Source organism: Phocoena sinus, chromosome 19 (genome assembly GCF_008692025.1).
Source record: "Phocoena sinus isolate mPhoSin1 chromosome 19, mPhoSin1.pri, whole genome shotgun sequence".
NCBI classification, from domain to species: Eukaryota; Metazoa; Chordata; class Mammalia; order Artiodactyla; family Phocoenidae; genus Phocoena; species Phocoena sinus.
Genome location: NC_045781.1, coordinates 15,487,587 through 15,501,408, shown reverse-complemented (window position 1 = coordinate 15,501,408; position 13,822 = coordinate 15,487,587). Strand labels below are relative to the sequence as shown.

The 13,822-nt window shown below is 50.2% G+C and overlaps 1 protein-coding gene across 1 annotated transcript; it reads right to left on the bottom strand.

Moving 5' to 3' along the window:
* Positions 1 to 419: 419 nt before the first annotated feature.
* PRODH2 (proline dehydrogenase 2) lies at positions 420 to 12,421 on the bottom strand. Its single transcript, XM_032614598.1, has 10 exons — positions 12,161 to 12,421; positions 11,888 to 12,084; positions 11,659 to 11,797; positions 11,490 to 11,576; positions 5,937 to 6,017; positions 5,695 to 5,850; positions 5,427 to 5,593; positions 2,119 to 2,229; positions 1,645 to 1,730; positions 420 to 666 (listed from the first exon to the last, which is right to left on the bottom strand). The coding sequence occupies exons 1-10, from the start codon at positions 12,332 to 12,334 to the stop codon at positions 482 to 484; spliced, it is 1,383 nt and encodes a 460-aa protein (XP_032470489.1). The 5' UTR covers positions 12,335 to 12,421; the 3' UTR covers positions 420 to 481.
* Positions 12,422 to 13,822: the final 1,401 nt, after the last annotated feature.

Genomic DNA, 13,822 nt, shown 5'->3' with positions numbered 1-13,822 from the left:
GTCACTGTTGAATCCCTAACACTGTTCACCTGGAAGCCTAGCTCAGAAGGAGATTCAGTAAATGCTTATTAAATGAGAGAGTGGCTTGGTTCTTCTCTCTGTCCCTCCGTGGACGTGTGGCCTTAGCCCAGCCTCTAGATTTCAGTGCCTCAGTGTCTGCTCTTCATCTGTGCTCTTCACCTGGGCGTCCACTGGAGTAAAGAAAATTCCCACGTGAGTCGCTAACTGGCTGAGTAGAGCTGACCCCAGGCCCATCGCAGGATCGTCTGCCTCAGGGTTGGTGGGGGAGCTCATTAGTCTTTGATCAATGCCCTTGCTATGCTCTAGGGTCATCTAAAGATCTCTCTTGAGCCACAGAGCCCCCTTAGCTTGGGCTGGCTGAGGCTGAGATGAGCCCTTCCCCAAGGAGGTAGCTTCCGTACAGGGCAGCTGCCTGGGCAGCAGCTCAGGACCTTTATTGACCATATGACCCCTGGGGGTGCTAGTGGGGTACCCTCAGGCCCCGCCCCAGCAGCCTCCGCCGAAGTTCTTGGCTGAGCAGTTCCTGTTCCCTGCGGGCACCCCGCAGTACACTTTGGTTCTCCTGGGCCCTCCGGATCAGGTAGGGGATCACTTCCTCCAAGGAGCCATAGGGGATGGACTTGTACACAGCATAGCCAGCCTGCCCTGGAGGGAGAGTATTTGCAGGGTGTGGGCTGGTGTTTGGGGAGAGGCTCCCCCAGGCCCCATCTGGAACAGAGATTTCCATTTCTTGAGAACATGGCAGACTAGGTGGGTTGGACAAAATCTCCCACTGAAAAAACTAAAAATCCTGGAGTAAACATTAAAAAAAATCTTCTCAAAGTTATGAAAATGCTGCCAAGAGAATAAGGAATTTACTAATCCAAGAATTAAGAGAAAGTGAGAATCCAGAGAAGGAAGGGTTACACAAGAAGCATTTCAATCCTGAAGGCAAAATTGAGCTGCTACTTAATGACTTCAAAGCTGAGGGGGTACAGAAATGGAGGCCCAAAGCCTGACCACGGTAAGAGTTATAAAGGACAACTTCCCCAGATTAAGTTGGAATCCAAAAATCTAGACCCTCAAAGTAAGAGATAACAAGAAGTCAAACCTCCCACCCTCCCTCACTCCCGGGGAATGGCCTTGACCATGAGCAGAGCAAGGAAAAAAATAGAGAAATCCATCTCTGATAGGTTGTGGCCATGGGTTAGTCCCCTAAAATATTTGCAGCCTCAATTTGCATCCCTGGGATATCTCAAAAAATACCCTCAAGCTGTGAAGTTAGGGTACACTGACTTTGTACCCCTTAGCACCTGGCAGAAGAAAACATAAATCTTCTGGTCTCAGGCCCTGGTGAACAACACAGTAAAGATAACAAAGCACACAGGCGACAAGATACCATGATGAAGAACCAACAAAAGCAACAGACCGCAGACACAGAGACACAGGCCCGCAGGGCCTTCAGCTATGGGACAGATCTATCTGGAAGGGTCTGGCGCTCGGGCCGGCTGCAGGCTCTGGATGGGAGCCTGGCCAGGCATTGTCTGGGAATGGAAGATGGGATCTGTTTGGGAGGGAATGAGGCCTGGGGCTGACTGGGTGGGATGTGGGAGTGGGGCTGGGAGGGACAGCTCATTCACATACCCAGTGCCAGGGAGACATGGTCACACATCCCCAGAAGTTGTCCAAAACAGACAGGCCCATCCAGAGGAATGCCCAGCTCCCACATGCTACGGAAAAGGCCACATCATCAATCCAGACAGTGGCTGGATCCAGAGCTGAAAGTCAGCCATGATGCACTCATATGGCTGTGCTAGTTATTCAAATGTTGAAGTACTTCCAAACTCACTGATAAATAACCACTGCCCTGGGCCCCCTGAAGGATTCCCAGTGAGTCCCCACTTCTTCCCTGGAGCCCTGGGACCTCCCCATGTCCCAGCAAATAAGGGGCAATGCCTTGTTCAGCTGGGGCCTATGGGACCTGCAGGTGTAGCAGGAGTTAAATATTTTGAATATCCTCCCCAGATCCCCTTTGAACCTACTGGCCCACACTGTCCCTCCCCTTGTTCCACGTCCACCACCCTTTGGCCACCTATTTCCCAGTCCCCTACTTCATACCGCTTGGTTGCCTGGTGAACAGAGTCCTCATTGTGGGAAGCCACCATGAGGGGGCACATGGGGCCACGATGGGACACCTGGGTCAGCATCAGCTCCAGACAGCGGCTGTAACTGAAGGGAGATGAAGGTCTGGCATATGACACCTGGTAAGTGAGAGTTAGGCCCCAGGGACTGGGGATTTCTGTCCTTGGGAGGTGGGGTGCCTAAGGGCAAGGACCCTGCAGTCAGGAAGTACCTGCATCCCACCTGCCTCCGCTGCGAGAGACATCCCCTCTCTGAGCCTTTTTCTTCTCTTTAACAACCCACGTTCACCTAACAGTGTTGTTGTGAGGATGGAGTGAGATGAGGGTGGACATAAAGCCTCTGGCACAATGGCACTCTCACAGCAAAGGGCCGCATCACACAAGATGACCTTTATCCAAGGTCATTCACTGCAGCAGTGTCTACAGAGCAGGGTTAGTAACAACCCAAATGACTGTAAGTGGGGGACCGGCTAAATGAACACCCAGAGGAGAGTGGAGTGCCCCTGCGGGGGCAGGGAGACCCCGTGATTACATGGTGACGTGAGTGGACGTGAGCTGTGTCGGTGTGTTCATTTTCATATCATTTTGATGTTTGAATCATGGGAATGTATTATTTATTCAAAATCTCTATTAAAACATGAATGGTACTGTGCTGGAGAAGATGTGGAGAAATTGGAACCCTCCCACCGTGCTGGGGTGAGTCTAAAATGCTGCAGCCACTTTGGAAAACCATCTGGTAGCTCCTCAAAAAGTTAAACGTGGAGCGACCATATGACCCAGCGATTCCAGTCCTAGAGAACTCAACTTTTAAGAGAATGAAAACTGTATGTTTACACAAAAATGTGTACGTGAATGTTCATAGCAGCACTATCCACAATTGACAAAAAACGTGGAAACAATCCAAATATCCATCGACTGAGGAAAGGATAAATCAAATGTGGACTCTCCATACGATGGAATGCTATGCGACCATAACAAGGAATGAAGCACTGACACACGCTACAACGTGGCTGAACCTTGAAAACATTATGCTGAGTGAAAGAAGCCAGGTACAAAAGGTCATATATTATATGATTCCATTAATATGAAATGTCCAGAAGAGAGACAGAAAGTAGATTAGTGGTTGCCAGGGGCTGAGCGGGGGTGGGAATGGGGAGTGACTGCTAATGCATATGGGGTTTCTTTTTTTTTTTTTTTTTTGCGGTACGCGGGCCTCTCACTGCTGTGACCTCTCTCCCTGCGGAGCACAGGCTCCGGACGCGCAGGCTCAGCGGCCATGGCTCACGGGCCCAGCCGCTCCGCGGCATGTGGGATCTTCCCGGACCGGGGCACAAACCCGTGTCCCCTGCATCGGCAGGCGGACGCTCAACCGCTGCGCCACCAGGGAAGCCCTGGGGTTTCTTTCTGAGGTGATGGAAATGTTCTGGAATTCGATAGTGGTGATGGCTGCACAGCCTCATGAACATACTAAAGGCCACTGAATTGTACACTTTAAAATAGCAAATTTTACGATATGTGAATTATATCTCAGTAAAAAAAATGGTGCCAAATGATTAAGCCTATGGGACACAAATGTGCCTAGGAACCTTCATGGGCTTGGATGCAAGCTTAGCCTTCGTGGCTTGGCAACTTGCTCTGGAAGCTTGGTAAGTACTTGCAATTCTACGGACCTCTCCTTGGTCCACTGTGAAATGGAATTGGGCTTTGAAAACTCCATGAAGACAGGGCCTGGTGGCCACCTTGGTTGCCACTGCAACCAGGGTGCAACGCAGTTCCTGATCTAAATCAGGTGGTCAGGGACTTCCCTGTTGGCACAGTGGTTAAGAATCCGCCTGCCGATGCGGGGGACAGGGGTTCGAGCCCTGGTCCGGGAAGATCCCACATGCCATGGAGCAACTAAGCCCATGCACCACAACTACTGAGCCTGAGTTCTAGAGTCCGTGAGCCACAACTACTGAGCCTGCGTGCCATAACTACTGAAGCCCGTGCGCCTAGAGCCCGTGCTCCACAACAAGAGAAGCCACCGCAATGAGAAGCCCACGCACAGCAACGAAGAGTAGCCCCCACTTGCTGCAACTAGAGAAAACCTGAGCGCAGCAACAAAGACCCAACACAGCCAAAAATAAATAAATGAATAAATAAATTTAGAAGAAAAATAAATAAAGTGGTCAGCAAGTATGTATTGAAAGAATAAATTCTTTTTTTTTTTTTTTTTTGGCTGCGGCCTCTCGACTTACATCATCTTAGTTCCCCAACCAGGGATTGAACCTGGGCCCCTAACAGTGAAAGCCCAGAATCCTAACCACTGGACTGCCAGGGAATTCCCTGAAAGAATAAATTCTTTCTTCCCAGGGCCATGGGATGGTGGCCCAAGGAACTCACGATGATTTGAAGTGAGTAAAAATGTGGGTTCTAGAGCCAGTCTGCCAAAAATCTTGGCCCTGCTACTCACTAGCTGTGCAACCGTGGGTAAGTGATTCCACTTCTCTGTGCCTCGATTTCATCCTCTGTGAAATGGGGATGATAATAATAGTATCTACCGCTTGGGTTGTTTATTCATTCTTTCAACAGATCTGTACCAAGCACCCACCACACAGCAGGCGCAATTTTAAGCACTGGGGGTTCGGCAGTGAACAAATCAGAATGCCCTGCCCTCCTGGGCCCACGCTCCCGTGGGTGAGACGAATAATGAGCAACCGAATGTGAAACCTCAACTGCTGACAAGTGCCGGAAGAAAAATAAATCTAAGAAGTGAGTGGGTGTGGGAAGTTCTAGTTTTTGATAGGGAGGGCAGGAAGGTCCCCTGAGAAGGTACCAACAAATAAAGATCTAAGGAATGAGGGATTGAGCCACACCACTGTCTGGAGGGAGAAGGTTCTGGGCAGTGGGAACAGGAAGTGCAAAGGCCCTGGGGGTCATCAAGGACGCCAGTGTGGCTGGAGTGAAGTGAGCGAGGGGACAGGATTGCAGGCCGCTGCAAGGATCTGGGGTTTATCAAGGGTGCACTGGGCGCCATGGGGGGATTTTGAACTGAGGAGGGACAAGATTTGAGGCAGGTTCCCTCTGGCTGCACACGGGGACCGAATGGGGAGGGGGGATAGAGAAGGGAGCAGGAAGCCCAAGGAGGAGGCTGCTCTTCAGGTGGGAAGTGACGGTGTCCTGGACTGGGGAGAGGGAGTGTTGTGTAGACCCACACAGGACACTCAGCACCCTGGGGAGTGAGCTCTAATGAAAGGTTAGATGCTAATATTATTTGTCTCAGAGGCCAGCCTGCCCCAGTCCCACCTCTGACTGGTAGCCTTGTAGTCAGGCTGAGTGGGATCTTCGGTACCCTGGAGCCGGGCCACCTCTCTCTCCTTGTCCAGATATGCCCCTCGTACCAGCTTCACCCCGAAGGCCAGGCCAGCCCTGTCTGCGGCCTCAGCATCCCGCCTCAGCCGCTCGTAGGTGTCCTGGCAGAGCACAGGGGCAGCTTCGGGTCAAGGTGCTGGGACCCCGGCCTGCGGTCCCCTCCCCCGGACCCCCCCCCACCCGCCCCAAGTGCACCACACACCTTCAGATAGGCCTGGTAAGTGTTCCACACCCAGGGCCCGCCTTCCCTGGGGCTGTTCCAGCGAGTGGCCAGAGCGGCCACCAGCAGAGAGAGTGCAGGGTTCAGGGAGGCGTACTCAGCATCCACCAGGAGCCTCACATGCTGGGCCCGGGCATGCTGAGGGTGAGAGAGACTGTGGTCGGGCCCCCAGGAGTGACCAGCAAGCAGGTGCAGTGGAGCCAGACCGCGGCCGCAGGTGTTACCTGTACCACCCGGTGCAAACGGCTCAAGGAGGCCTGGAGATGCCGGGTTTGCTCGACATTGAGGCAGGAGACCTGGAGATCCTGTGGGGGGTGGGGGGTGGCAAGAGCAGTTCAGGGCTACTGGACCCTTCCAGAGCCTAAGTCTTCTCACCCCCACCAGCAGGGAGGGAAAAACAGTTTAGAAGTTGTTAGAAATCTGAAAAGTAGCTGTATCACATTGATATTATTTATTGAGGTATAATACAATGGTTGAGAGCTCAGAATCTGAGTTTGAATCCTGGCTCCACCACTTACTGTGTGGCCTTGAACAAATCATATAACCTCTCTGGGCCTCAGTGTTCTCCTCTGTAAAATGGGGATGATAATAATAACTACCTCATGGAGTTGCCGTGTGGATAAAAATGGGTTAATATGTGAGATGTGCCTGGACATAAACAGGACAGGACAGTGCCAGAATATGGTAAGCACTCAATACCTGTTATAATAACAGGTGGCTTCAAACGCCATCTTACGTATTTAATCTTTACAATGATCCTAGTAGGCAGATGTTATTCCAAGCTCCATTTTCCAGTGGGAGAGTGACATGACTTGGAATTAGCATCTAGAAAGTGCTTGCAACAGTAGCTAGCTCAGAATAAGAGCCATAAGTGTTACCTCGCATTCGTCTCTTGGGACCTGTTTCCTCATCAAACTTTGAAGGCCTCATTGCAACTCACTAGGCTCCCCTGGTCTGACCCCTCTGCTCTCACCTCCTCCCACCCTCCACCTGGCTTACTGCCTTCCAGCCTCACGGGCCTCCCTGCTAGTCTTTGAACATGCCAGGTACCTTCCCACCTCAGAGCCTTTGCTCTGGCTGTTCTTTCCGCCTGGAACACTTTTTGCCCAGATGTCCACTTACTTCACTCCAACCTCTCCGCAGGGTCTTTATTTCAATGCCACCTTCTCTGACGTTTTCTCTGGTTTGAACTTGGAACTCCCTTCCTGGGGCTTTCCTTTCCCCTTCCTCAGCCTTATTTTTCCCTACAATGGCTGTCTATACTTGTAACATATCGGCTTTGCTTTTTGTTTTAGTATAATTAAACACTTATTACATTTTTCCACACACTTATGGATAGAGTGAAGACAGGGCGATGTTTCTCTGTGTCTGTCTCTGCGCCACACTCCCCACCTGAATCCAAGATCATTTGATTGTAAGGGAACAATAAACAGAAACCTTTCAAAAGAGCTCAAGTGAAAAGGCAGTTTACTCATATGGGGAAGCTCTTGGAGCCCAATTTCTTTTTTTTTTTTTTTTTGTGGTACGCGGGCCTCTCACTCTTGTGGTCTCTCCCGTTGTGGAGCACAGGCTCCGGACACGCAGGCTCAGCGGCCATAACTCACGGGCCCAGCCGCTCCACGGCATGTGGGATCTTCCCGGACCGGGGCACGAACCCGTGTCCCCTGCATCAGCAGGCGGACTCTCAACCACTGCGCCACCAGGGAAGCCCTCGGAGCCCAATTTCAAAAGCACCTACTTTATCTGCATTAATAAATTTGACCCCCTAAAACAATTAAGTAAATATTATTCCCAATTTCCAGATTAGGAAACTGAGACCCCGAGGGGTACTAGAAACTAAACTTGAAAAAGAATGACTTTCTTGGCTCGGTGAGCTGCCCACCCCCCCACCCACCACCCACCCCCACCCCGGCACGCCCCGGCACGAGGCCCTGCAAGCCCCAACTGGGCTTTGGTTTTAACAATTGAGTGTCTCTTGCGCCTCCCAGACTAGCAAGTAATTACCTCGAGGGCAGAGATTTTGTTTATCTTGGTCATCATCCCCACCCCTGGCACAGCACCTGGAATGTGGTAGATGTTCAACAAACGTTTAGAGAATTGTTACATTTATAATGTGGAAATAATAACTATCCCTAGTTCAGGGTCCTCTTATGGGGATTCAAGGGTGAATGCGAGCTGCTGGTGACTCAGGGAGTCCAGCTGGGTTCAAAGAAATTGGGAAGTTAAAGAAAGAGGAACAGGTGGGATTTAGGGCTCCAGTATAGTCAACAGGGTGGATATGGATCCCATCCTGGGGGAGAAGACTCTCCAGGAGAAGGGAAGGGTGAGGGGCACCTGCAGAGTTCTTCTCCTCAGTCAGAGAATTGTCTCCCTATGGGGCATCATCCCAGGAGAGTTCTGGGGTGTGAGCAGCTGATGGAGCCGCCACCCTCACAGAGGGTCAACAGGGTGCCACATGCAATTTCAGGTCCTCATTTACCTTTCACCATCCTCTGAAGTAGGGACTATTGTCATCCCCATTTTACAGAGGGGGAAACAGAGGTGAAGACATAGAGAGTTGAAGTCATTCGTCTAAAATCACATAGCTTGGGACTTCCAAGCTGTGTCTGGTGGAGAATGGTTAAGAATCCGCCTGCCAATGCAGGGGACATGGGTCCAAGCCCTGGTCCGGGAAGATCCCACATGTCACGGAGCAACTAAGCCCATGAGCCACAACTACTGATTCTGCACTCTAGAGCCTGTGAGCCACAACTACCGAGCCCGTGTGCCACAACTACTGAAGCCTGCATGCCTAGAGCCTGTGCTCCATAACAAGAGAAGCCACAGCAATAAGAAGCCCACGCACCTCAACGAAGAGTAGCCCCCGCTTGCCGCAACTAGAGAAAGCCCGCACGCAGCAACGAAGACCCAACCCAGCCAAAAATATAAATAAATAAATAAACTTATAAAATCACACAGCTTGACCTGGGATTTAAACCTCAGCATCTTCAGGCAGAGAGTAAATGCTTCCCCTGAACACATAAAAACCACTTAGGACAGTGCACGTGGTGAGTGGTAAGTTCTCCACCATTAATGTTCTGTTTCAGACTCACTTGCTCCATTCATTTACTCATTTATTTAACATATGTTTATCACATCTTGTCTAGGTGCCATGGCCTGGGATATGGCCGTGAACAGGACAGTTATGAAGCGTGCTGTGGAGCCAGTGGCTGTGAAGACCAAGGATGGGTGGGGCCTGGGATGGGGATGGGGGTGGTAGGGCTGCTCTGAGATGGGGACAGGAGGAAGGGGCAGGTTTGGAGAGACACAGGCCAGTGTGAGACCCAGGTGGTGTGAGGGGTCTGGGGGACGACCAGGTGGAGGTTCCAGAGGGACTGGAGACAGAAGGCAGGCGTCATGAGTGCTGAGCAGGGAAACAGGCTGTGGGGGTGGGTGTGAAGGCGCCTCGGAGGGGAGTAAGGACTGAGAGGGGAGTGAGCCGGGACCTCGCCCTGAGGAACCTCCATATTTAAGAGTTCAGGCAGAGTAAAACCTAACAAAGGTTGAGAATGAAGTGGCAGAGATGGAAAAGGAACACCAGGTCTGATGGTGCTGGGGAAGCCAAGGGAAGCTAGTGACACAGAGGGATGAGGGCCCCTCTGTCATCGTGCAGATGCCAGCCTGGCAGAGGCTTTAGTCTTTAAAACCACCCTGGGAAGAAATTACTATCACTGCCCTCACCTGAGTAAACTAAGTTCATGAAGAGGTGAAATTCGGTACACTCCAGAGCTGATCCTTTGAAGCACTAAGTCCTGCTTCTATGTGTTCTGTGACACATATTAAAAATTACGAATTAAGAAAAGAAACCTCAACAGGTCCCAGGCAACATTACTTGGGGTGACGGAGACTCAGAAACCACCCGGGTGTCCATCCCAGGGGAGGTAAACCATGTGGCCAGAAGCAGCCATTAAAAACAACGGATTAGGGACTTCCCTGGTGGTCCAGTGGTTGGGACTCCACACTCCCAGTGCAGGAGGCCCAGGTTCGATCCTTGGTCAGGGAACTAGATCCCACGTGCTGTAACTAAGAGTCCACATGCTACAACTAAAAGATCTCGCACGCAGCAACGACGATCCCGCGTGCCACAACTAGGACCCAGAGCAGCCAAACAAATAAATAAATATTTTAAAAAATGGATTAGATGTACACAAAGATGCTTGGAGGGATCTTAAAATCAGAATGCTCAGTGAAAAAAGTAAGAAACAGAATGCCATAGATAACATAATGTTACTTGTGTGCGTTTAAAACTATACTCTCCACCCCCCACCCAGCCCCATTGATGGAGAAGGGCACAAGGGAACTTCCTGCAGTGATGGAAATGTTCTATACCTTGATAGGGATTTGAATTGCTCATGTGTGTGTTTGTCAAAGCTCATCATCAAAGGGTACATTTACAATGTGTGCATTTCATTGTACGTAAATTTTACCTGAAAAGAAATAAATACAGAACTCTAATTAGTGATGTGCGTTCTGAAGCATTTGGGGGACAAGTGTGCTGATGTCTGCAACTTACTTTGAAATGCATCCAAAAAATGTGGATTGATGGATGGATAGAGGAATGGATAGAAGGATAGATACGATTTAAAGCAAGTATAAGCCCAGTGGCATGGACATACATACACTACCAAGTGTAAAACCGATAGCTAGTGGGAAGCAGCCGCATAGCACAGGGAGATCAGCTCGGTGCTTTGTGCCCACCTAGAGGGGTGGGATAGGGAGGGTGGGAGGGAGGGAGACGCAAGAGGGAAGAGATATGGGGATGTATGTATATGTATACCTGATTCACTTTGTTATAAAGCAGAAACTAACACACCATTGTAAAGCAATTATATTCCAATAAAGATGTTTAAAAATAAATAAATAAATAAAGCAAATATAGCTAAATGTTAACGGCAGCAGGTATATGGGTGTTCACTGTAAAATTCTTTCAACTTTTCTGTATGTTTGAAATTTTTCATACTAAAATGTTGGAAAAATATGCCCCCAAAGAGCATATACTTGGCAAAACAAAATCACAGTAACAAAGAGATACATGCTGCTGATGGCAGGGAAGGTAGAAATAAGATATGGAAATAAAGAATAAATGAAAGAGGGACTTCCCTGGGGGCGCAGTGGTTAAGACTCTGTGCTCCCAACGCAGGGGGCCCAGGTTCGATCCCTGCTCAGGGAACTAGATCCCACGTGCATGCCGCAACTAAGGGGCCTGCCGGCTACAATTAAGAGCACACGTGCCACAACTAAGGAGCCCACCTGACACGACTAAAACCCGGCGCAACCAAATAAGTAAATGAATAAAGTAAACATTTTTCAAAAGTTACAGTTAATTAAAAGAAAAGAATAAGTGAAAGAACAAATGAGTGAATGAATGAACCAAAACCCATTGGTCTAATCATAGCTTCCAGCTAGTTAGCACACACTAGCGTAGCTGAGTCGATTGATAAAATATTGATTACTTTCTTCTAGTTGGTAAAGAGCTGCTGTCTCAGTGTCTCCTCTGAGAGCTCCCAGCCCCCAGGCCCCTCCCCTAGAGTCCCCGGGTGACCCATATTCCATTTATTCCAGCCATGCCCCAGGTCTGTAGCCACACTTATTCTGATCATTCTAAGCCTGGAAAGTAGAGGTAGTTAAACATTTTGAACACGCCGCTGGCGGGTGCCTGCTACCTCCAAGTCCAGGAGGCTCTGCTTCCCCCACATTCCCCACCAGCCATTCAATCTCCCCCAGCCTGAGCTCCTTACCCGCCCAGAGTCCATGGCTTCAGCCAGTCTTTCAGGGCTCAGCTCCAGGGACCCCCCTGGCCTGCGGACGCGTGAGGTCAGCTCCTTCTGGAATGGGGTGGTAGGTGGGGTAGCGAGGGGGACCTGGGGGGCGCCCACCCCCTCCCGTCCCACCCTGCCCGTCCCTTACACAGAGCTGAGTGCTCAGCAGAGCCGTAATCTTCAGCTGCATGAGGATGTTTCCAGTCGGGCCAGCGCTCTCCAGGAGGCCTCGTGACAGGTCCACACATCGAAGCATAGCGCTGAGGTTCCCCTCATACCAGGCCTCGCTGCCCAGCCAGCAGGCGTCAGGGTTTGGAGCCCACTAACCCCCTTCTTGCAAGCCTCCCGGCCACCCTGGTCCCTGGCCCCCTACTCACCCGGTCTTGACAGCTGAGTCTGGCTCCTCCTCAGTGGGCACCGCCAGCAGGGGCCGGAGGCCTAGGCTCTGCAGCTGTTGGACACAGCCCCTCACCTCCTCTGTGGTCTCACCAGCCACAAACTGCCCGTAGATGGATGCTCGGAGAAGCGCGCCCGAGAGCTGGGACCCCAGGAGTCGCTGAGACCAGGCTTGGAGCTGGGGTGACAGGGAGCAAGGGCTCAGAGCCTGGTCCTGGGGACCCCCTGGGCCAGTCCCCACGGTCACTGCTCACCGCCAGGCCGTGGGTGACCAGAGGGGGCCAGGCACACAGCCGTAGCACCAGCAAAGCCCGGGTCAGTTCTCCTGTGCCCTTGAGGTGGAAGGCCCCACCATCAAAGCTCAGGGGCTTCCAGCCCCCAGCGGAGGGCCCCGCTTGGGAGCAGAGCACACGACAGGTCCAGAGCATCAGGAATACTTCGCCACTTCCACACCAGGTCAGGGGGCTTTGGAGGCAGCTGGTCCACCTAGTGCCCCTTGCCCGGCCAGGGGCAGTGACTGATTAACCAGACAGTAACCAGGGAAAGGTAAATCTTTAGGATCACAGGCTCCTTGAGGGGCAGTTAATTATTAACTTATGGGGACATAGTTCAGAATAATGGGGACAGGAAAGGAAACCCCCCCAAACAGCCCCCAACAACCCTCAGAATAACAGCTCACAATTATTAGGTGCCCATCCTATGCCAGTGGGTGTTAAGTGAGAATGTGGGCTCTGGGAGCAAGGCAGTATGGCTTTGTGACCTTGGGAAAGGTATTCACCTCTCTTGCTGCAATTGCTTCACCTTAAAATGGGAGAGAGGGTAGTGCTACTAAATAAATTTGAAAATGCACATAACCTTTTACCTATCTGTTCCATATTAAGTATATATCTTAGAGAACTTGAACATGGGCATCAGGAAACATGTACAGGAAGAAATGTTCCCAGCAGCATTGTCTGTAATAGTCCCAAATGGGAATTTCCATCCACTGGAGAATGGATAGATACATGGTGGTATAGTCATACAACAGAATACTACAGAGCAGTGAAAAGAGCGTAAACTACGGATACATACAACCACATGGATGAATCTCACACACGTGGCGTGTGAAAGAAACCAGACACCAAACAGCCAAACAGGACATGCTGTCTTATTCTATTCAAAAAACTCAAAAGCAGGAATAATGAAATGGCAGTATAGTATGGGGGATACGTACATGGGTGGTCAAACTATAAAGAAAGGCGAGCAAGGGAATTATTATCACAAAAGTCAGAAAGGTGGTTACCTCAAGGGATTAGAGGAGTTGTAACTGGGTAGGGGCTCATGGGGGCTCCTATGTCCTTTTTATCTTAACCTGATGAGGATTCACAGTTGTTCACATTATAAGTATTTTTTAAAGCCATACATTTATATTTTACACTCCTGAGTGTACAGTACATTTCACAATAAAATAAAAATAAGAAATTAATCATAGTATCAGCCTCACGGAGTTGTTATGAGGATCCAGTGAGCTCGTGGACACACACAGCCTGGTATACACTATGTGCTCAATACATACTGGCTGTGATCATTAAGTTTTGTGTACGTACGACCCCATTGGTGTCTATGCCCCTGAAGAGGTATATGACATTAATCACCCCCGTGTTTAGGGATCCCCAAAACCACATCAGGCTCACCGATTCGCTGGAGGGACTCAAGTCAGAAAAACTGAATTACTCACGGTTATGATTTATTACAGTGAAAGGATACAGATTAAAAATACCAAAGGGAAGAAGCTATGGGACATAGGAGACATACGACCTGGAGACACCAAGACAAGACATAGGTCCTGGAGACACCAAAGCAAGCTTCTCAGTGTCCTTTCCCAGCGGAGCCCAGTGAATGGTGCTCAATTCTCCCAGCAACAAAACATGAAAACA